Below are 21,586 nucleotides of genomic sequence, written 5' to 3' on the forward strand. Positions count from 1 at the left end.
TAGAAACCTGGCTAGTGGGGACCTCCGATGTTTCATATAGCTGCAACGTGACGAACAAATCATGTATCACATATGACACGTAAATAAACCAGTGACAGATTAAATGGCACACGACATACAATACGATGCACAAATCCAATACACATGAACACAGCAGACACATAGTACATTTTAAGGCCTTGGAATAAGCTTTTATTTCAACCACTCTCCAGCCACTCCAGACCTGCACACATATAAAAATCACAGTTTGAAAACAAAACACTCAAACACAATGCAGTACAAAAAAGTGTCTCATTTTGCAATAAGTGGTGTGGTCAACTAAAAAGGAGTATCATGTATCTGTGTCTTAGGATGTGTAGCCAACACAAAGATACTAAACTCTCTTTTGACTTTCAAATTTAAGCATCCTGTGTATGTCAAGGCAGTTATATGACGACTAATACACATATTTAGTCATTTAACTTTAATTATTAGCTACTTCTGTCTATTAAATCTATTTAAATGTTGCTGAATTCTTGCAACAAGATACCACTCTTCTTTAAAGTCTATGAATGTTCCTGAAATGTTTTAAATTCTTGCCATTTTTGGGGGAATTTGCAGTAACTGTGCTACCAAACTTTTGCCTTGTTGGTCAATGTAATGTTGCCTTAGTCTTTTAACACTGTATTTGTAAAACTGATATGAAATCCAACCATTGACATTTTCCTAATATTGTTCAAGGAACGTTATAAGCTTGTTCTGCCCAGAGCCATAGATACAGTAGATAGTGTGCAGTCATTGACGTTTGCATTGGCAGCCATGTTATTTCCACAGTTGTGGTCCAATATTGGGCATTTCACTAAACCAACGCCATGGAGGGAATAGTTTTATAATTGCAGCAATTTACGCGTCATATTTCTAGCTCCAACTTCGCCAATCTCTCCCTATCTGTGGCTCTGGGTCCAGAGGTTTCATCAAATTTATCCGGATAAATCATATCATCTTCATAAGTTTTACCAAAAATCCTACCAGTTTTCTGTCAATTTACTCTTTTCTCATACTTCTTGATGTTCTACAGGTGAAGAGTTTCATTCCAAAAAAATGAGATTCCCACCATAGTCGCTTGCATTAAAGTAAAAACTTCTATTGAATATTGTTGAAGTTACAAGCAACTTTGTTCCCTTTACTTGCAAAATAGAAACATTTTCAAGAGTGTGAACATATTGCGCGATGAACATCAGGAAACAATGTTTTTGCAGAATGAATCTACGGTGTTTTGAAATGAAAGCCTTGTCCTGTCTAGATCTCACCACTGTTCTATTGTAGTTCTTTTAGTGACGTTCTATCATAACTCTACCATCAGTGATCTGGCCAGCGGTTTACCAATAGCAACATTCTGCCTCCTTACTCGTTGATCTCCTCCTCCTCGTCCTCAAAGTTCTCCTCCCCGTCGTTGGCGGTGGCCTCCTGGTACTGCTGGTACTCGGACACCAGGTCGTTCATGTTGCTCTCCGCCTCCGTGAACTCCATCTCGTCCATGCCCTCGCCCGTGAACCAGTGCAGGAAGGCCTTGCGGCGGAACATGGCCGAGAACTGCTCCGAGATCCGTTTGAACAGCTCCTGGATGGCCGTGCTGTTGCCGATGAAGGTGGCGGCCATCTTGAGCCCCCGGGGAGCGATGTCGCAGACGGCCACCTTGACGTTGTTGGGGATCCACTCCACGAAGTAGCTGCTGTTCTTGTTCTGGACGTTCAGCATCTGCTCGTCCACCTCCTTCATGGACATGGGCCCGCGGAAGACCGTGGCGACGGTCAGGTAGCGGCCGTGGCGAGGGTCGCACGCCGCCATCATGTTCCTGGCGTCGAACATCTGCTGCGTGAGCTCGGGGACGGTCAGGGCGCGGTACTGCTGGCTGCCCCGCGCCGTCAGAGGAGCGAACCCGGGCATGAAGAAGTGGAGACGGGGGAAAGGCACCATGTTGACGGCCAGCTTGCGAAGATCGGCGTTGAGCTGGCCGGGGAAGCGGAGCGAGGTCGTCACCCCGCTCATGGTGGCGGAGACCAGGTGGTTGAGGTCGCCGTAGGTGGGCGTGGTCAGTTTGAGCGTGCGGAAGCAGATGTCGTACAGCGCCTCGTTGTCGATGCAGTAGGTCTCGTCTGTGTTTTCAACCAGCTGGTGGACGGACAGCGTGGCGTTGTACGGCTCCACCACGGTGTCCGATACCTGGAGGGATGGAAAGAAGGAGGGATGAGGAGAGAAGTGGGGGAGACAGAGAAGTGAGGAAGAGGAGAGAGGGAGAGGCGAAAGACAGTGTGGTCAAATCAATGGTCAATTTCCAACTTTTTGCTGTCATAAATATTGCCATAAGTAGGGCTGTTCGATTCCAGAATTTTTTGAATCTTTGGAAATTTGTTTGTTATGAGAACCTTTTCTTTTCTCGCACATATGCTCAATCTTGCAACTGTGATCATGATTAGGAATTAAGGTTAAAAGGTGTAATACAGCATGAGGTGGGAAGGTTTTAAAAGGCTGCCTGAAGAAGGGGAGAGATGAGATGCAGAGAGGAATGGGGAAAAGCAAAGAAAGACAAAAGGAAGGAGTGAAAGAGATCAGTGGGTGGAGATGAAATAAGGGGTAATAAGAGAAAAAATGGTAGAAGATGGACATGTGAGTGGAAGGATGGAAAAGGGATTTGGGGGAGAGCGAAGGCAGAGAGATGGATGGAGAAGGATATTAGACAGGTGGAAAGGGTAAAAGACAGAGAAGAGGAAAAAAGGATGAGCGACAATGTGATCAGAGGATCAAAGAAAGCAAGAGGAAAGAGATCAACAAAGAGGTGAAGAGAGAGAGGAGAGACAGCAAGGGAAAGAAGATCTAATGAAACTATATGAAAGTTTCCATCCATCTATCCATCCTGTTGGTACCTTAGGGGAGGGCATGACGCTGAAGGTGTTCATGATCCGGTCTGGGTATTCCTCTCGGATCTTGCTGATCAGCAGGGTGCCCATGCCGGAGCCGGTGCCCCCACCCAGAGAGTGAGTCAGCTGGAAACCCTGGAAAAGACACAAGTAGAGAGTTTTTCATTTGGTACAAGACATTTCTGTGTTATTAGACAGCAGACAATGATGAGGAAGATGGCAGGTAGGTCGATTTGATCGATTTGATGAGATTTGTCCCCAGAATGTCACTAGTGCAATCGTTTGGTGAAACTAGAGGAAGTACAACTTATCGACGCTTCTGTATTTTATCTTGTTTCTTGTTGTTATCTGTTGTTTTGTTGCTTTGCTGTAAACCAAATCTCCCATTTAGGGGCTTTAAAGACTTGAAGTTGATTTTGAACCTGGAAGCAGCAATAATCTAACAGAATATCTTTAGCAGATTGTAGTTTTAGTTCTACAAACATTTCTCAGAGGCAGAGCTGCTCTGGAGTCGCAAACAATCTGATTGGTTGAGTTAAACCTCAGTGGGCGGAGCCAAAGATCTGCAGATTTTCTGGCTAAGTAAAATTAGACTGAAGCTCAGTGAAAAAGACAAGAGGTAAGAGAGGAGGAAGCTAATATTATGAAGCCTAGCACTCTGCTACTAACTGAAAAAATCAGTCATACTAAGTTATCTAGGTTAGCTAGTTAGCTAGCTGCTGACCTTCAAGTTCAAACTAGCCATACTAGCCTGTAGCTATCTAGCTAGTTAGCTAGCTGCTGACCTTCAACATCACGAATGTCAGGGTCATGAATAAATAACAAAGAGAAGTCATTGTCATTTATATTTTTTGGTTTATTTTGACTAGAGTTCCTTCTTTGCCATTCAAGCTTGCCAGTTAGCTAACTTGTGCTTAGTCTCATTGAGGTCTGGGGAATTTTCACATCTGCCTTTGCCATTTCTGCTCTGCTTTGATTGGCTGGATTTGCTTTGAAATCTTGTCACAGGTGGATTACGTCACTACATGCGCCAGATTTAGTTTTCCGCAGCACCTTTGTAAAGGCGCTGTGGAAGTTGTGCTTACAGTAATTATTGAAAGGTAGTGATGTTTTGCCATGTCTGCCTACAGGCTATGGGAACAGTCTTCTATATCAAGCGTTAGCAACTGTGTTTGATTGTATCATGCACGATTTTGATTAGCCAACCTTTATTGTTTTCTCCATCCCATTTTGTCTGAAATGAGTAGAGAAATTCAACAGAGTCTTTGCTTGCATTAGAGACCCAGGTAGAGGTTGACTTGTGCTCCAAAAAACTGTGGTTCTTAGGCTCCGCCCACTTAGGTTTAAGGATAAGGCCGGTGTTTTTTAATGCATTGCTTACCGTCAACAAATCCTATGAAAATAACAAAGTCAGCAATGATTTTGTTTTGCTAACAAGTCTCGTCCATGTAGCCGGTGCCCAGTGCAGCCTCATGTCCCAGCAGCCATAGAACTCCATTGTATTAAAAAACGATTAAAAACCCGTCACAGAGCCATGCTGCTGCTCTGCAGCATATTTCATCATCACGATGCACCGGGCCGGCCGACTTTTTCCTCAAACAACTTAATAAGCCGGCTGTAAACACGTTTTCCATCTCAGGAAAGTAGTTCCGTAGCACAGAAAATAGTCCCCGGCGTAATGAAGAATTTGTTCCCATTTGAATTTGATTTGGTAATAACTACAACAGCCTGACTTTTCATGGTAACAGTTAGCGATTTTTAAAATTGAAACTATGTCTTTGTGAGCTGTATTTAAAGGTTTTTAGCTCACAATTGGAACCAATTACTTCCGCGTTGACGGCTAAAAACGGTACGTGGGAGGTCAGAAAGTAACGGGAGTAGAGCTAACACATTGTTGATTTTGTTATTTTCATAGGATTTGTTGACGGTAAGCAATGCATTAAAAAACACCGGCCTTAGCTCTGCCTCCGAGAAACGTTTTTATAACTGAAACTCCAATCTGCATATCTTTACCTGGAGGCAGTCGCAGTGCTCACACTCCTTCCTCACTACGTCCAGCACTGAGTCCACTAGCTCCGCCCCCTCTGTGTAGTGACCTTTGGCCCAGTTGTTCCCAGCACCTGTCTGGCCTGCAGACGAGAAGAAGAAGAAGAAGCACATCCATCTGTGAAATCTAATATGGCTGAGATCCCTGACCCACGCACATATGCTGGGATGTGCATGCGAGAGCACACACACGCATACACACACACACACATACACACACACACACACACTAACAAAGACATACACATGCTAAGTTACATTACACTGTTAATGCCCCTCCAACACGCACATGCCATTGGTGACCCATTTATCAGCTAGGGAATACAAGAGGACAGAATACCTGCTGTTTGATATGATTTGTGTGTGTGTGTGTGTGTGTGTGTGTGTGTGTGTGTGTGTGTGTGTGTAAGACAGAGAGAGAGAGATAAAGCAGATCCCTAGCCTCCCTGCTTCTTTTCCCAGTGAGACATCAGTTTATAAAACAAACGTTGGAGCCGTTTCAGTCTGTTTACTGCACAGACAACACGCTGGAAAGTATCATTTACCTTTTCAATTGTAATCATCGTATTCTCATATCATTGCATTGACATCACGTTACTTCATTATAAGCAGGGGATTTCTTTTCATACATTTTTGGCAAGCAAACACTTTGATTTACTTACCATCTTAGGACAAGAGGATTGGTATTCATTGTAAGTGAGCTACGGAAATCTTGTGTCTCTGATTTTGACATTAATTTCTGAAAGCTGACACAATCCCCCTCATACAGGAAATGGCTCATGACCGACTATTGACATTATTTCCTAAAATGTCAAAAATGCATAGGCATCAATAGGAATACCAACAAGCTTGTCTTAGTCTAACTCTAACCCTCCGACAAAGTTTTTGCAGGACTTAAATGAAAACTCAGTACAGATAACAGTTTAAAGACCGTGACAAAGAATATCAGGTTAGAGCATCATCCAATCTGTTTACCAAAGATGAAGTTGTCCGGTCTGAAGAGTTGTCCAAAGGCTCCTGAGCGAACGCTGTCCATGGTTCCTGGTTCCAGGTCCACCAGCACCGCCCGGGGGACGTATTTATGTGCTGCACAAACAAACAGAGAAGGGTCGTTACTTCCTGGTTCAACCTGCAACACTGGGAACTGTCAAAATTTTCACCTAAAATGTTCATTACAAATCCAGTCGTCACCTTAACTCTAATTTTAACCTCATTGAAGACCCTGTGTCTAATCCCATAACTTCATGCTGTGTTCCATAGATGTTGGAAAATGCAGTGGAGTGGCTCTTCAGGTCGGAATTACAAGTAGAAGACTTGGGCAAGATCCATTTATCTGACATCACTTCAACATGGTGCCATACACTGTAAATACTACACTGCATTATTTTAACATGTTTATAACGCTCAAAATACACCTAAATTCCATTTTTAGCATTGCATGACCTTAAATCAAAACACCTCCGTGGTCAATAGTTAAACATTTTGTGAAAAGAGTTGCTGCACACTTGTAGCCTTAATGCAAAAATACATATCTTTCTTTAAGCCAATGTTTAGACAGAATAAAGATATAGATTGACTTGACTTAGACTTGACTTGGTAATCTACATTTAGACTTGAGACTGACTTGGGACTGTGGGCCTCAGTGTTAAACCATGTTGAAACGAAAAGGCTAATTTCCACTGGTCTAAATACACTGGCTCTAGAACATGCCATGAGCTTATAGAGACATAAATGGAATTAAATGGAATGAAAGCTGACTGACAGCATCTGACACATTAACATGCTTCCTGTTGGCTGTGTGTGCAGAACGTACCACGTGATTTAATTTAGGTGATTTCTTTTCAAATGGAAAGGAAAACTAAGGCATCACAAGGCAAGTCATTTGGGGGACGTGTGTGACTCATAGTAGTGACTCACACACACACACACACACACACACACACACCTTCTGAGTGTATTGTACTTACAGGACGCCTCGTTGTAGTACACGTTGACCCGGTCCAGCTGTAGAGCTGAATCACCAACATAGTTCCCAGCGGGGTCGATGCCGTGTTCGTCACTGATCACTTCCCAAAACTGATGAGTCACAGCAGCAGGAGAAGAAGAAGAAGGAGAAGAAGAAGAAGACAGTTTAAAACACTCCTGATAACGGCGGTCCTGGTGACTCAGCAGGCGACAGCTGGTACTGAACCATTAGACTGTTCTCTGCCTCTGACATTACAGGTTTAAATGTGACTAGCGCTGAAACGATTAGTCGATTAATCGATTAGTTGATGGACGGAAAATTGATCGATTATAATTTTGTCATTTATCAAGCAAAAATACCAAATATTTGCTGGTTGCAGTTTCATAAACACTAAGATTTGCTGCTTTTCTCTGTTTCATCTCATTATTAAATCAATACCTGAGGAAGAAATCTGAAGAATCACTTTGGGCTCTGGGAACTTGTGATGAGCATTTGTCATTACTTTTTACATTTTATAGACTAAATAATTAATCAATTAATCAAAAACAATAATCGGTAGATTAATCAATAATGATAATAATCGTTAGTTGCAGCCCTAAATGTGACGCATGAACTTTGCTGCAACACATCTTTCTCCCTCCTTCTCTCTCTCTCTCTCTCTCTCTCTCTCTCTCTCTCTCTCTCTCTCTCTCTCTCTCAGCCTACACCATCTGATAAAACACTGATTTCATGAATAACTCTTTTAAACCTTTTATTTTTTTATTACTATTTGTGCTGCACTTCACCTCCTCTTGCTCTGCCTTCACCACAGAAAAGCAGGTTCATTCTATATTGTTTAGATGTTGATTTGATGCTGAATCAATGATTGAATTTGAATAGAAATAACACTGATTTTTGTGTGTTGTCAATCCATTTTCAATGTTGCATCAGCATTATTTCAGGGTGCAAACGATGATTCAATGATTCAGTGTTAGTTGCTGATTAGACAATCTGCTTATCTCACGATATGAAACGCGATATGGGGTTCACGATTCAATAGCTATGATGTCATAAATAAAAGTTCAACGACAACAAAGTCTGACTGTGCAGAATTCTGTTTATTTCTGAGACACAAATCTTTCTAGCCTATAATGTAAACAACAATTTAAAAATGTCATTACAAAGTGACAATAATATCATTTGGATAGAGAGCTTGTGAAACTGTGATGATTACTCCAGCAGAATAACATGGAGCTAATATCGCGATTCATTTGTCTGACCCACAATACCTATTGTCACATTTTTGTATTGCGATATATTGAATTTCGATATATTGTCCCATCCCTATTGTTGATACATTAACATTGATTCTCTGTTGATTCGCTATTAGTTTGCTGTCTGGTGTTTGTCCAACTAAAACTCCAATCTGCAAGATGTTAGATTAGATGGGATTTAATGTCATAAATGTGCATACTTCTAAAATGTTATATGGCTATTTTTGCACTTTTATATAGGCTCCAACCTACTTTGTAATCTTGGCATAAATCGCTGTGTCACTGCTGCTATCCCACCTCACTTCTTCTTGTCTCTCTTTCTCTGCCAGTTGCTGCTGACTTGGCTCTTTTCTCTCCCATTTCCTCTCTCATTTCTGTCTCACTTTCTCTTTCATATCAGTTTTGATCGCGCAGGCCGACACTGTGCCCTTCTCCTTCTGCAGCATCTGATATGACTTCTGGGACTTAAAACTTCCAGTAAAGTCGCTGTGTGTTTCTTTAAAGCGGCAGAGCGTCATCCCCAGCCCAGATTCCTTGAATAGTCTCACAGTGGTACAGAGTTCACAGCGCCGTTAGAAGGTTATTACAGGGCACTGGCATGGAGGAGGAGGGAGTCAGTTGGTTAATTCATTCAAACACCCTGTTCACTTATTGAAGTTCTCAGTAGAAACCTTACAAAAAGGGCTACAGTAATCCTATGATAAATGTGCTAAATTTGAAAAGGAGCCTATACAACAAAACACATCAAAAGTACAAGTCCCTATAGGAATATTATAGAGATACCATAGGCGATAAAGTACTATATTCCCTATGGAATATTATAAGAATATTATAGAATGTTATAGTGACACCATAGGAGATAAAATACCTTAAAGTAGCCTACTATAAACTCACTATTGAATACCATAGACACACTATACGTCCCTATAGTAATATTATAGTGCTACCATAGAAGATAAAATACCACTATAACAGTCTATATAGGAGTATTATAAGAATATTATAGTAAGTAGGCCTACAGGGATTTTTCGCTGGGGAAGGCATGAGAAACTCGTTTCTGCGTCTTCTACTTTTATAGAAAGTAAAAATTATTACATGGTCAGTATTAACTCACTATTCAGTACCACAGACACACCACAGTCCATATAGGAATATCATAGGAATATTACAGTGATACCACAGGTGATCAAAATACCATCAAGTACTCTAAAGTCACTATAAAGTCTCGAATGAAGTAAAACAGTGTCTATAGGAATATTATGGTAATATTATAGCCTAGTGAGTATGGGGATTTTTCTCTAGGGAAGGAATGACAAACTCGTTCCTGTCGTCTTCTATACTTCTTCGCAGAAACTTTTTCAGTTTCAGATGAGAAATATTCCAGAAACAGATAAAGCAGAAGCTTCTGTACCTTGGTCCCGATCTGGTTCCCGCACTGTCCGGCCTGGATGTGAACTATCTCCCTCATCTTTCTGCTTTCTTTTCCTTCTCTGGTTGTGATCAAAGTTTTTTTTTTTGACTGCTGGATGCGAGCGTGCGTCCCACTTCTGATCTGACTGATCGCACGAACGCGCGCCGAGTTCATCTGCTCCTCTGAAGCGCGTTCACGCGACCACGCCCTGAGGGCACCCATGGGATCCGTCCCGTTCCAAAACCCAGTTTGTCTCCCTTCACCTTAACTCCTAGTCCACTTCCCTTTCTCTGTCATACAAAAGAGCTGTAGTGGCAATAATAATAATAATAATAATAATAACAACAACAACAACAACAACAACAACAACAACAACAAAAATAATAATGTTCAAAATACAATTGGCTACAATAAAATAAATACCTAAAAGAAAATAAAAAAAATAACATAAGTAGCACTTACTGTATCTAAAAACAGTGCAGTGGGCTTTGCAATGAGGATTAAAAACAAGAATAGTAAAATACATAAGGAGATTAAAAAATAGGAAACATTTAAAGGAAAAGTTTAACAATTAAAATACATGTATGAAATAAGAAAAAATATATAGCATATAGAATTATCTAAAAACACATTTTCTAAAAACAGAGTTTACAAAGTCGTTTATAAGTGCATAAAATACATGAAAAGTAAAATATGTAGGAAGTAGATTAAAAGAAAATCTGTATAAAAACAAGAATAGGCCTACTAAACATATAGAAGTAAATAAATAGGAAACCACATTCAAAATAAAAGTGGTTAAAAAAAATACAAAATAAAAGTGTGACCAGTGTTAACAAGCTCACACATATCAACTTGCATGAGAGAAGTGAAGAAGGAAGCATGGAGGGAGAGGAGGGAGCGAGAGAAGTGAAGAAGGAAGCACGGAGGGAGAGGAGGGAGCGAGAGAAGTGAAGAAGGAGGCATGGAGGGAGAGGAGGGAGAGGAGGGAGTGAGAGAAGTGAAGAAGGAAGCATGGAGGGAGAGGAGGGAGCGAGAGAAGTGAAGGAAGCACGGAGGGAGAGGAGGGAGCGAGAGAAGTGAAGAAGGAAGCATGGCAGGAGAGGAGGGAGCGAGAGAAGTGAAGAAGGAAGCATGGAGGGAGAGGAGGGAGCGAGAGAAGTGAACAAGGAAGCACTGAGGGAGAGGAGGGAGCGAGAGAAGTGAAGAAGGAAGCACGGAGGGAGAGGAGGGAGCGAGAGAAGTGAAGAAGGAAGCACTGAGGGAGAGGAGGGAGCGAGAGAAGTGAAGAAGGAAGCATGGAGGGAGAGGAGGGAGAGGAGGGAGCGAGAGAAGTGAAGAAGGAAGCATGGAGGGAGAGGAGGGAGAGGAGGGAGTGAGAGAAGTGAAGAAGGAAGCATCGCGGGAGAGGAGGGAGCAAGAGAAGTGAAGAAGGAAGCACGGAGGGAGAGGAGGGAGTGAGAGAAGTGAAGAAGGAAGCACGGAGGGAGTGAGAGAAGTGAAGAAGGAAGCATGGAGGGAGAGGAGGGAGTGAGAGAAGTGAAGAAGGAAGCATGGAGGGAGTGAGAGAAGTGAAGAAGGAGGCACGGAGGGAGAGGAGGGAGCGAGAGAAGTGAAGAAGGAAGCACGGAGGGAGAGGAGGGAGTGAGAGAAGTGAAGAAGGAGGCATGGAGGGAGAGGAGGGAGAGGAGGGAGCGAGAGAAGTGAAGAAGGAAGCACGGAGGGAGTGAGAGAAGTGAAGAAGAAGCATGGCAGGAGAGGAGGGAGCGAGAGAAGTGAAGAAGGAAGCACGGAGGGAGCGAGAGAAGTGAAGGAGGCATGGCAGGAGAGGAGGGAGTGAGAGAAGTGAAGAAAGAAGCACGGAGGGAGCGAGAGAAGTGAAGAAGGAAGCACGGAGGGAGCGAGAGAAGTGAAGAAGAAGCATGGCAGGAGAGGAGGGAGCGAGAGAAGTGAAGAAGGAAGCACGGAGGGAGCGAGAGAAGTGAAGGAGGCATGGCAGGAGAGGAGGGAGTGAGAGAAGTGAAGAAGGAAGCATGGAGGGAGAGGAGGGAGCGAGAGAAGTGAAGAAGGAAGCACGGAGGGAGTGAGAGAAGTGAAGAAGGAAGCATGGAGGGAGAGGAGGGAGCGAGAGAAGTGAAGAAGGAAGCACGGAGGGAGTGAGAGAAGTGAAGAAGGAAGCATGGCAGGAGAGGAGGGAGTGAGAGAAGTGAAGAAGGAAGCACGGAGGGAGTGAGAGAAGTGAAGAAGGAAGCACGGAGGGAGCGAGAGAAGTGAAGAAGGAAGCATGGCAGGAGAGGAGGGAGTGAGAGAAGTGAAGAAGGAAGCACGGAGGGAGTGAGAGAAGTGAAGAAGGAAGCACGGAGGGAGCGAGAGAAGTGAAGAAGGAAGCATGGCAGGAGAGGAGGGAGCGAGAGAAGTGAAGAAGGAAGCATGGCAGGAGAGGAGGGAGCGAGAGAAGTGAAGAAGGAAGCATGGCAGGAGAGGAGGGAGCGAGAGAAGTGAAGAAGGAAGCATGGCAGGAGAGGAGGGAGCGAGCGGCGGACATGGAGCTCAGCTGCTGAGGTCAGAGCCTGCAGCTCAGGTTCAGTTTACATGGAGACGTCGGCCACAAAACACAAGATGATTTACCACTGAAGGCTCTGCTGCTCGGCTGCTCGCTGTCCAGAGTGAAGGGCTTCTTGTTTATCCTGCTGAGAACCAGCTGCAGCTTCTTGAATCTTTACCTCAGTTATAGAAAATAGATTTAAAAATATAAGGTCAGTTGAGCGGCAGATGAGTTAAAGTCACACTGACATGAAAAATTACTTTCGCCTTTTTAGCTCATTCTAACTATCCATATTTGACAGTTTATGCAAAAAAAAAAAAAGTCAAAAAAGTTATTTTATTGTATTTCTATATCAAAATATCATTACTCTTACTTCCTGGAAAACAGAAAATCTTTAGTTGTGACATCATCGTGTACCAGGAGGCGTAAATACAAATTCCAACCAATAAAACATCACAGATTTTAGAACAGTCCCGCCCCTCCCATCCAATCAAACTGCCTTTCTCTCCCTAACTGATCTCCCATTGGTTTACACTTTTGAGAGATCCCGCCCTGCATTAAGTCCCGCCCCCAACATCCTGTTTCAACAGGAAATACATCACATCAAGGAAGAAAAGATGCTCTCAAAATGCTGCTTCATTGTGACTTTAATATAGGATGATACTGAGATTCCTCCGGGGAAATTAGATCATTGAAGCAGTGAATGTGAAAGGATTCAACAGGGAAAAAGAAAACAGAATACAAGCACAGAAATAAATAAAAAGTAAAACAATAAAATAAAATATAAGCAGTTGTGGGGTGATATAAGCATTATGCTGCTGACAATTTGTCCTTTTTGTTCATCCTCGTCTTATGAATATGAAAACAAAGTAATACAAAAAATTTGGTCACAAAAACAACAAATTCAATTAATTTAATAGAAGAAGAAACACTTTCAAGAAGCACTGAAAACAAAGCACCAAGAGATACAGAGAACTCAGACTTTTAGAAAACAAATCTTTATTTATAAATTTGACTTACAATCACATTTTCACCACCATGGACGATTCCCAAGTAGTTTCTCCACACACACACACACACACACACACACACACACACACACACACAATAATGAAGCCGTTCAAAGCTAAAACATCCAGAAAATCTGTCTCAACAGTTGAAACGTCTTGACCCGCAACATTTCAGAAATACTTTCCTCCCACCACTACAGTTTATAAAACCACACACACACACACAATAGGGATATTCAGATGGCCCGATTAAAAAAAAACAGACTGGAGAATCAAAATCTGGACAAGAGGAAGATCATTCAATAAAAAAAAGCCTTTGAACTATTCTGTGTACAGTAAATAAACAGAGAATTCAACTATTTTATATCAAAGCAAAAAGCCTCTAAATGTATTTCATGACTAGCTGAATTCAGTTTTTACACACACACACACACACACACACACACAATCACACACAATCATCCTCCTGATGGACTGAATTTATGTTTGCAAGATGGCTGTAAAACTCTAATGGACAGTTGAATTCAGTTCTGCCATTGCAAAAAGGCTGTAAATAAATTTCACAATTTCACACATGTTCAGCACCTATGAACGCACACTGAGCTAGCAGCGGTCGTCTCCAGTGAGCTGCAGGATGGATGAGGATGTGTAGAGCAGCAGCTGACCCGTCAGTCTGGTGATGCAGGTGAGGCAGCGCAGCACCGACCTGACAGAGGAGGTGGAGAGGGAAAAGTCTCGTGTCTGTTCAGTGTAGAGCAGGTAGAAAAAGAACGCCGCTGCATGTTTTAAGGGGCAGTAAGTATGATTTGTACTAGCCTATGGATTAAAACAACCATGACGTATCAGCAGGAAGTTGGATCAATACAAATGACTAAAGATTACTTCACCTGCTGCTGAGATCTGGCTTTCAAAACCAGAGGTGTGACCAAGTCAACTTTGTTCAAGTCCCAAGTCAGTCTCAAGTCTTGAGGCACAAGTCCCAAGTCTAAATGTAGATTACCAAGGCAAGTCCATGTCATTAATGTCAAGTCTCAAGTCTAAATGTAGAACAGCAAGTCAAGTCAGAACAAATCAAGAGTCCAGTATCAATTTAATATCTTAAAGAAAACTAAATATCTAGGACTTTTCAATGCAATATGGTTTTAATAGGATAAAAACTTGGTAAGAGCATCATGAGTTTGATTTCTATAATCAGTTTCAACTTCAATAAATTCAATCATTCCATACAAATTCAGAAAACAGAATTTAAATTCAGTCGTCCGCTGGAACAAATCTCATCACTTTCAATCTAAGTCATTTACACAAACACAAGATCTCAAGTCAAGACTTTAGAAACCTTTTCAAGTCATCAAAGTACAAGTCAGAGTCGAGTCCCAAGTCACCAGAACCCAAGTCAAGTCAAGTCTCAAGTCTTCTCTTCATGCATCAAGTCAAGTCTCAAGCTATTGAAACTGACTTGAGTCCAAGTCATGTGACTCGAGTCCAATGGTGAGATATCGGCTCTCCAGGCGTTTCTGTTGGATCTCTGCTCATATTAGCTTACTGCTTGTGGAGAAAATTGATTGCCATTGCTATAATATGAAACTGTGACTACTGTTTGTCAATTACAGGCCACCGTAGCTCCGCGGTACAGGAAGGGAGGGAGATTAGTTCTATCAGTGTTGTTGCAGTTCCTACTGGTCACCAATAGATGTCAATAACGTTCATGGATTACTTATTGCCCCTTTAAATAAATTGACTTTCCATGTGCAAATGATTTGGGAATTGTTTGTTTGACTGAATAATGTGAGCTGGTGAGAGCATGAAGGAGAGAATCACCAGAATTTATTTTTGACCAAGCAATTTGTTTGATTGTGTGAATGAGAATCAGACATTTCCCTGAGTATCATTAGTCTGAGTCAGAGTTTGTGACAGAAAACAGGTTCAGAGTGGGTATCGATGACATAATGAACAGGTCTCCTCACCTGAGGATGTGCTTGGCCCTGGTGCATCTGAAGTCGTAGGACAGTGTGTACATCTCATACAGCGTGGCCCTGATGGTGAGGCAGCCCAGGAAGTCTTTAGGGTGCAGCTTGTAGAGGTCAAAGGTCAGTTTGGCAATCCCATTCTTCTTAGGCTGCCGGAAGCTCGGGAAGCTCTGACATGATTCACATTAAAAACACACGAATATTAAATCGTCTGTTTGTGATGCTCTTAATTATCTAAGCAATTAGTAGTAATTATCTTAGGTGGAGTAGTATATTTTAAAACTGCACTAACTGCTCCTAACACACACACACACACACGATTTCAGTCAGGAAGGTCTCAACCTTACAGTGTAATGTGTTATGATGAGCTGAGACCATAATGTGTGACAGTGCTGCCCTCTAGTGGCAGAAGTGGAGAAAGAGCTTCACAGTTCATAGACTGTCTGTCAAAATCTGCCTGTCAAACACCAAACTGACTCCAGAGAGGAAGAAAAAATAATTTCTTCTAGTTCTGATACTATTCACTCTGTGAATAAAGTTTTATTTTAATCTTAAATTACCCTGATAATTTGTTCTTTAGTGTGCCTGCAGCTAAAGGTGCAAAAGCCTTTGAAATGAAAACGTAAAGGTATGGTTACTTTGCTGAAATTTTCATTCAAAATTACAGGTGTAAAAATCTACTCAAGTAAAAGTAGCTCATTACCTCCACCAAGGAGGTCGTGTTTTCACCTGCGTCTGTGTGTTTGTCCGTCCGTCTGTCTGTTAGCAGGATACCTCAAAACGTTGGGCACGGATTCGCACAAAATTTGGTATGAAGGTTGGTTATGGGCCAAGGAAGAACTGGTTAACGTTTCATGTGGATTGGCCAAAAGGGGGCGTGGCTTATCACCAAAAGGTGCACAACTTCCTTGCTGGGTGTTGTTGCACATGGAGGAGGTCTGTGATCTACTGAGCTCATGTTCTAGTTTAAAATGCACTCAGAGTTAAAGTTACTGAGTTACTTTTTATTTTTATATGTAAAAGAACGTTGTTACATGTGATTTTTCCTTGCAATTCTAAAGGTCTACTAGGTTGTTTTAATTGAGTCCATAAAGTAAAACCAGATTACTCTTCTAAAACTGGTCGATATACAACTGTCCAGTTTGTGATGCGTTTCTTACATACAGCCAAAAAAAAAAACAATCTGTCCTCTGGATGCGATTTCAAATGTAGCGAAGCACAATATTTCAGTCAAAATGTAATTAAGTAAAACTAGTGATTTAAAAAAAAATACTCAAAACGTAGACAAAAAAAGCTTCTCAGTTCCTTTATTAGTTCCCTCCCCCCCTGTGTATTTGACCTCAGCTCCTCCTCACCTTGCCGTGCGTCCACACCTCGCCCTGCTCCAGCACCATGAGCGCCGTGTTGCTGGGCAGAGACCGGAAGAACGGCTCGGAGTCCACCAGCGTCCCGTCCTCCTCCAGCACCACAGTCAGGACCCGGCAGGACAGCAGGAACACCCGCGCCGCCTGGACAGGGAGGACAAACCACTCAGCCTGGGGTTTAGAAACTGGTTTCAGAGTAGAATAAATCCTCAAAAGGTTCCAGCTTTGATCCTCACACACTACATCTCCTTTCAAACCCCCCATCCCCCTAAATGAGATTTAGTTTAGAAGTAGCAACCAGGTTTATGGTTCATTTCCACTCCAATAGATTGCCACGTTTTTCTAAGGTTAGGAGAACATTCCCATTAGGTTGCAAAGTAACGTTCCCACACCGTTTCCCAGGAAAGTTTTCTTAACGGAAATAGAATGTTCCCATTTGGTACAAAATGGGAACGTTCCCTTAATGTTCTTTTAATGTTAGCATAGTTATAGGAACGCTCTCCAAACCTAACAGGAACGTTCCAGCAGAGTTCCCTTTGGGTTTTTCTCTGAAAGAAATGTTTTAGGAATTCCCGAATGGTTTTCTGGTCCATTCCAAAACGCTGCATGGAAGCACTGACATTACATTTCAGAAACTGGTTATTTTATATGATATGCTGTAGTTGAGATTGTCATCATTGCCTCCCATTTCAATCACAGGTAGGTATAGGTAGGTATCATAGGTAGATTTGTATGGCCAGCAAACATTTTGAGACTGTTGACCAAAGTTGAAAATTAAACTTAAAATGTAGTCGTCCATAGCTGCTGCCTGCATCGCTTTGAGAAACTAATATCTTTCTCATATCAGTTCAATTGTTTTCAAAGCTGTTTTAATAGGGGATTTTACCATGAGACAAAATTTTGTGAAAATGTTGAACCTGCATGTCATGTGAAGCTAAAGGTTTGGACTCAGCCCCCCGTGATGGGAAGCCGTTCCTGTACCTGCTCCAGCAGTTGGTCCATAGAGGACGCCACCAGGCTGCGGCGTCTCTTCCTGCTGTGGGTGCAAACCTTAAAGCAGCGAGGAGGCGGAGCCGAGGACAGGAAGTGATGAGAGAGAGACGACTGGACCGAGGAGACCGACCTGCAGAGGGCAGAGGGGAGGAGTCAGAGGTGAAACAGGAGGTCAGGTTGTCTCCATCTTTGTCCCTCAGCCTCACTGTGGTGTTTCTGCTCTGCTCTCCCCACAGATCACATGTCAATCAAACAGTGTGGGCGGAGCTTGGATTTTCTGTTGCAGCAGTTTGAGTTTCTCTTTTCTCTGTCTGTTCAGCCATGGTGGCTATCACTGCTCATGCTAACTACCCAGTTCTTCTTCTTCTGTTGATTCCAAACAAACGGCAGAGGATTTTTCCCAGGAAAGAGCTGCCATCACAACCCCAATATTGAACCACTGTTATCAGCTGACAAGTGCTGAGAAAAAAGATGCAACAGGAGGTGATGGACTGAGATTGACCTGCCAAACAACATGTTAACAGTTCCCATATTTCAGAGTAGTTTTCTGTGCAACTATCTATCGTTATGAAACTGTACAAGCGTTTTCAGGTCAGACAAAAAGTAATTGTTCCAAATGCTGCAGAGCTTAGAGCTGGACTTTGGTCAGATCAAGTTCATTCAGATGGTTTCAGTGTTGGAGGGTTTTAGTCCCATTCCCACTGCCGTGCCAGAGGCTGAGACAATAACAATTGAATTCAAATGTTGTGTCCTGTAATGTCAAGTTTGGTTTGCAGACAGGGTTTACAACAGAAACACACGATAAAAACCACAAAAACCACCAAAAGACTCGTGCACAACAACCAGTCTCATCGCCAACCATACGACCAAACAGCGATAAGACCAAACTGAGACAAAAGCATATGTAGTGCAAACGAAAAGTCTCTAACTATGGATAAACCGCGATGCATTTAGCCTCCATTTCTACCTTTTTTGTACATTTCCGATGAGTTGCAGAGGCAGGACAGCTGGTGAAAGGCTTGGCTAAGGTGGAAACATAAAAAAAAACTCTTTAATTAAAACTTTCTGGGATGATACACGCAGGTTTCTTCCATTCACTAAAAACAACAAACCATTCGTGCCTAATTGGAGTGTCAAATTACGCATGGCACTTATACAAAAAAAAATAAAATGTCATCCTATAATGAAGTTTTGAAGGATACAGTAACAATGTCCCAGTAAAACTATATAAAAAAAATAGCTTTAAGAAGATGAGATCGCTGTAAACTCACTGTCACAGACACACTATAACCTAAATCCCTATAGGAATATTATAGTGATGGGTAATCAATAAATATAGGTCTACATAAAGTACCATAAGGTCCCTATAAACTCACTATGGAGTAGGCTACCACAGACCCAGTATTAGTGATTTTTAGTTAAGATGGCCACCATAAAATCTAAAGCTTTAACTTTACTCCTGGTAGAAATATTCTGAAAAAAGCTTCTGACTGATATACAAAAAATATATATTCCTGCTGGATAACAGAAGTTTTCCTCACCCACCTCAGCAGAGTCTCCGGCAGCAGAGTTTTGGCGTATTCCACACCGGACTGGAGAGACAGCGGCGCCATGGTCGAGTTAATTGATCAATCTTAATTGATTAATCGGAGGAAAGATAAACTGTCTCGTGTCTGGGTACAGATACCGGTTTCTCCCAGCTCCGGTCCCCGCCTGGTCACTGCTGCTGCTGGAGGTGAACCTGAACCACACACACTGCTCCTGTGTGAACCAAAACTTTATTAACACTGTCGACTCTTGATTGGCCACTAATCAGGGACGAGAACCAATGGGATGTCTTCCCAAATCGGCCTTAAAATGGGCTTCAGCCTCACCAAAATAACAGATATTTGCAATGTGTTTTCCTGTTGTTTTTACATTTAGATTTGTGTTGGGGTTTTTTTCCACCAATATCAGAGTTAGAGTGAAAATTGGATGAAACTTTCTTGGTCTCCACCTCCCTCTCCTTCTCTTTCTTTCCTTCTTTCTCTTCATTAGGACGTTTGCATGTCTCTTCTATTTCTCTCCCATTCTCTCTCCTCTTAAAGCATTGAGCAAACTCATCTGGAGTCACGGTCTCACAAGTTATGGTCAAAACAGTTTAGTTGAATATCATTTTTTTGTAACTTTCTCCTGCTAAAAGCCCTTAAATAACAAAATAAATTCCAGTTAATTCATCCTAAATACTCCTGTCAGAATCAGAAACTTGAATTCACTCAGGAGGTGCACAAGCAGTTTGACCTGGCTCCTGGTTTAGTGGAGCTGACACAATACAAGACAATTACACAATACAGGATTTACACATTACAGCATGTGCATCACAGATCACATTCAGTGCAGAGAAGACGTTCAGCATGACAGGAGACTAAACAGAAATACTACAAGTACATTTACAGCTGAATTGCTCCAGTGCAGCAACATTAGAACAGTCTCAGATGTTTATAGTGCAACTACACTGCAAAAAAAAGTCCATCTTAACGAGTCATTTAGTCTCATATTCAGCCTTCAAATCTTATTCTTCTTAAACCAAGAGAAACATTCTGCAGTGAGGAGAGATAACTCCACTTGTTTCTAATGTTTCAGGAGTTTTCTAGAACAGTGTCAGTCTGTTGAAACCAGTCAGAATAAGGCAGATCACTGCACTGCTGTCAAGAAAATGACTCTTGATTCTACTAAATTCTTCAAACAAGTTGATTTGTATTGGAAACAAGTGAAATTGTCAAACCCTATTGACAGATTGTTTCACTTATCGTAAGAAAAATGATAATAGACTAAATGACTTGTTAAGATGGAGATTTTGTGCAGTGGAAGCTGACAAATAGCAAAAGATGCATTAATGACAGGTGTACAAAATAGCCTGAATAGCCTGTATCAGTGCTATATAGCACATTCAAATTTTGTAATGCATCAAACTGAATGTTATGGTTCTCTTGCTGTTATTGGGTCCAGGCTGTATTGTGACCAGCGCTGAAAATATATTTAGACTGATCCAGACATTTAAGAAGCTTAGAAAAATGAAGCTGGTATTTTATTGTTTTAGAATAAAGGAGCTTGGATCAGAGATTACAAAAAGAGAACATTTTTTATTTGGTGACTAAATAATAAACGGTCCTTTATTCTCAACAATGACATTACACAGGTAAAGGTTTTCCAGGTAAATTGACACAGATCTTTTTTTAAGAATTTCTCCCACACAGTAACTGAAAAACATCCAAACACTAACTGAAATAAAATGAAAACGTTCAGATATTACTTTAAAGGAATAGTTCACCCAGTGGTGTAGTCTAGTTTATTGTAGTGGGTATACTGTGATGATTCCCTCCCAGCCTCGTACACACCCGTCCCGGAGCGACACCCCATAAGCATAACGCATACAGTACATGCATCCACACATAACTGAGAGCATTCTGAAAGACTGGGTATGTGTTATCAACAACTTATTATAAGCAACACAAGACTTTAACAGCCAATGACATTTACAGCTGGGGAGATTTAAACGCTTTGGACTGATTTTCTACTGTTTTAGTGTTAATCACCATCTAACTACTTTTAGCCTTAGTACACACAACGAAGTACAAATTCACTAAGTCTTTTCAAGTAATATCAGTATAATATAAAAGTACTGTTGGTACTTTTTCAAAGCAGTAATTTGAAAACTGCATTCAAATTATGTTCTGAAAAATTATATCAGTCTGGGATTTCAGATACTGTAGACATAACTTGGAAATAAGGCAGAGTGTTCAATACAGCAACGCCCAATCCAACTCACGCACGGGTGCACACACATACAATTAAATTGATAGTAGGCTAAATGCCCACCAGCCACTTGAGACTACAACCAACATCCACGGCATGTTGTCTTGTTGACAAAGTCAGAGTAACAAGAACTGTACAATCAGCAGATCCATTTAAGGACAGAAAACACTGCAGGAAATAATGGGACCAGATAATGAGAATCACCGCAGCTGTTAGGCAAAATAAGGTGGATTTTAGGTGTGTAAGTGTAATAATAGTGAACTGTACCAGTTCTGGCGAAGTAGCACCATCTGCTGGACATTTTACGTCCTGCTGGTAGATGCCGGATGAAAAAATGAAGAG

General features: G+C 41.8%; 2 protein-coding genes across 4 annotated transcripts; both read right to left on the reverse strand.

Moving 5' to 3' along the window:
* Nucleotides 1-1,182: 1,182 nt before the first annotated feature.
* On the reverse strand, nucleotides 1,183-9,630 carry tubb6 (tubulin, beta 6 class V). 3 transcript variants are annotated; one of them, XM_071923498.2, is made up of 6 exons: nucleotides 9,574-9,630; nucleotides 6,911-7,019; nucleotides 5,919-6,029; nucleotides 4,911-5,026; nucleotides 2,904-3,032; nucleotides 1,183-2,202 (listed from the first exon to the last, which is right to left on the reverse strand). In XM_071923498.2, the coding sequence occupies exons 1-6, from the start codon at nucleotides 9,628-9,630 to the stop codon at nucleotides 1,384-1,386; spliced, it is 1,341 nt and encodes a 446-aa protein (XP_071779599.1). In that variant the 3' UTR covers nucleotides 1,183-1,383. The 3 variants fall into 3 exon arrangements, with proteins under 3 accessions (XP_071779599.1, XP_071779598.1, XP_071779603.1); XM_071923497.2 differs by having other exon boundaries at nucleotides 6,887-7,019; XM_071923502.2 differs by lacking the exons at nucleotides 4,911-5,026; nucleotides 5,919-6,029; nucleotides 6,911-7,019.
* A 4,098-nt stretch (nucleotides 9,631-13,728) lies between these two features.
* cidea (cell death inducing DFFA like effector a) lies at nucleotides 13,729-19,062 on the reverse strand. Its single transcript, XM_071923506.2, has 5 exons — nucleotides 18,995-19,062; nucleotides 17,438-17,579; nucleotides 16,448-16,600; nucleotides 15,090-15,262; nucleotides 13,729-13,831 (listed from the first exon to the last, which is right to left on the reverse strand). Exons 1-5 carry the CDS (start codon nucleotides 19,060-19,062, stop codon nucleotides 13,729-13,731), a joined length of 639 nt encoding a protein of 212 aa, XP_071779607.2.
* Nucleotides 19,063-21,586: the final 2,524 nt, after the last annotated feature.

The sequence above is a fragment of the Centroberyx gerrardi genome, chromosome 22 (genome assembly GCF_048128805.1).
Source record: "Centroberyx gerrardi isolate f3 chromosome 22, fCenGer3.hap1.cur.20231027, whole genome shotgun sequence".
In the NCBI taxonomy this organism is placed as follows: Eukaryota; Metazoa; Chordata; class Actinopteri; order Beryciformes; family Berycidae; genus Centroberyx; species Centroberyx gerrardi.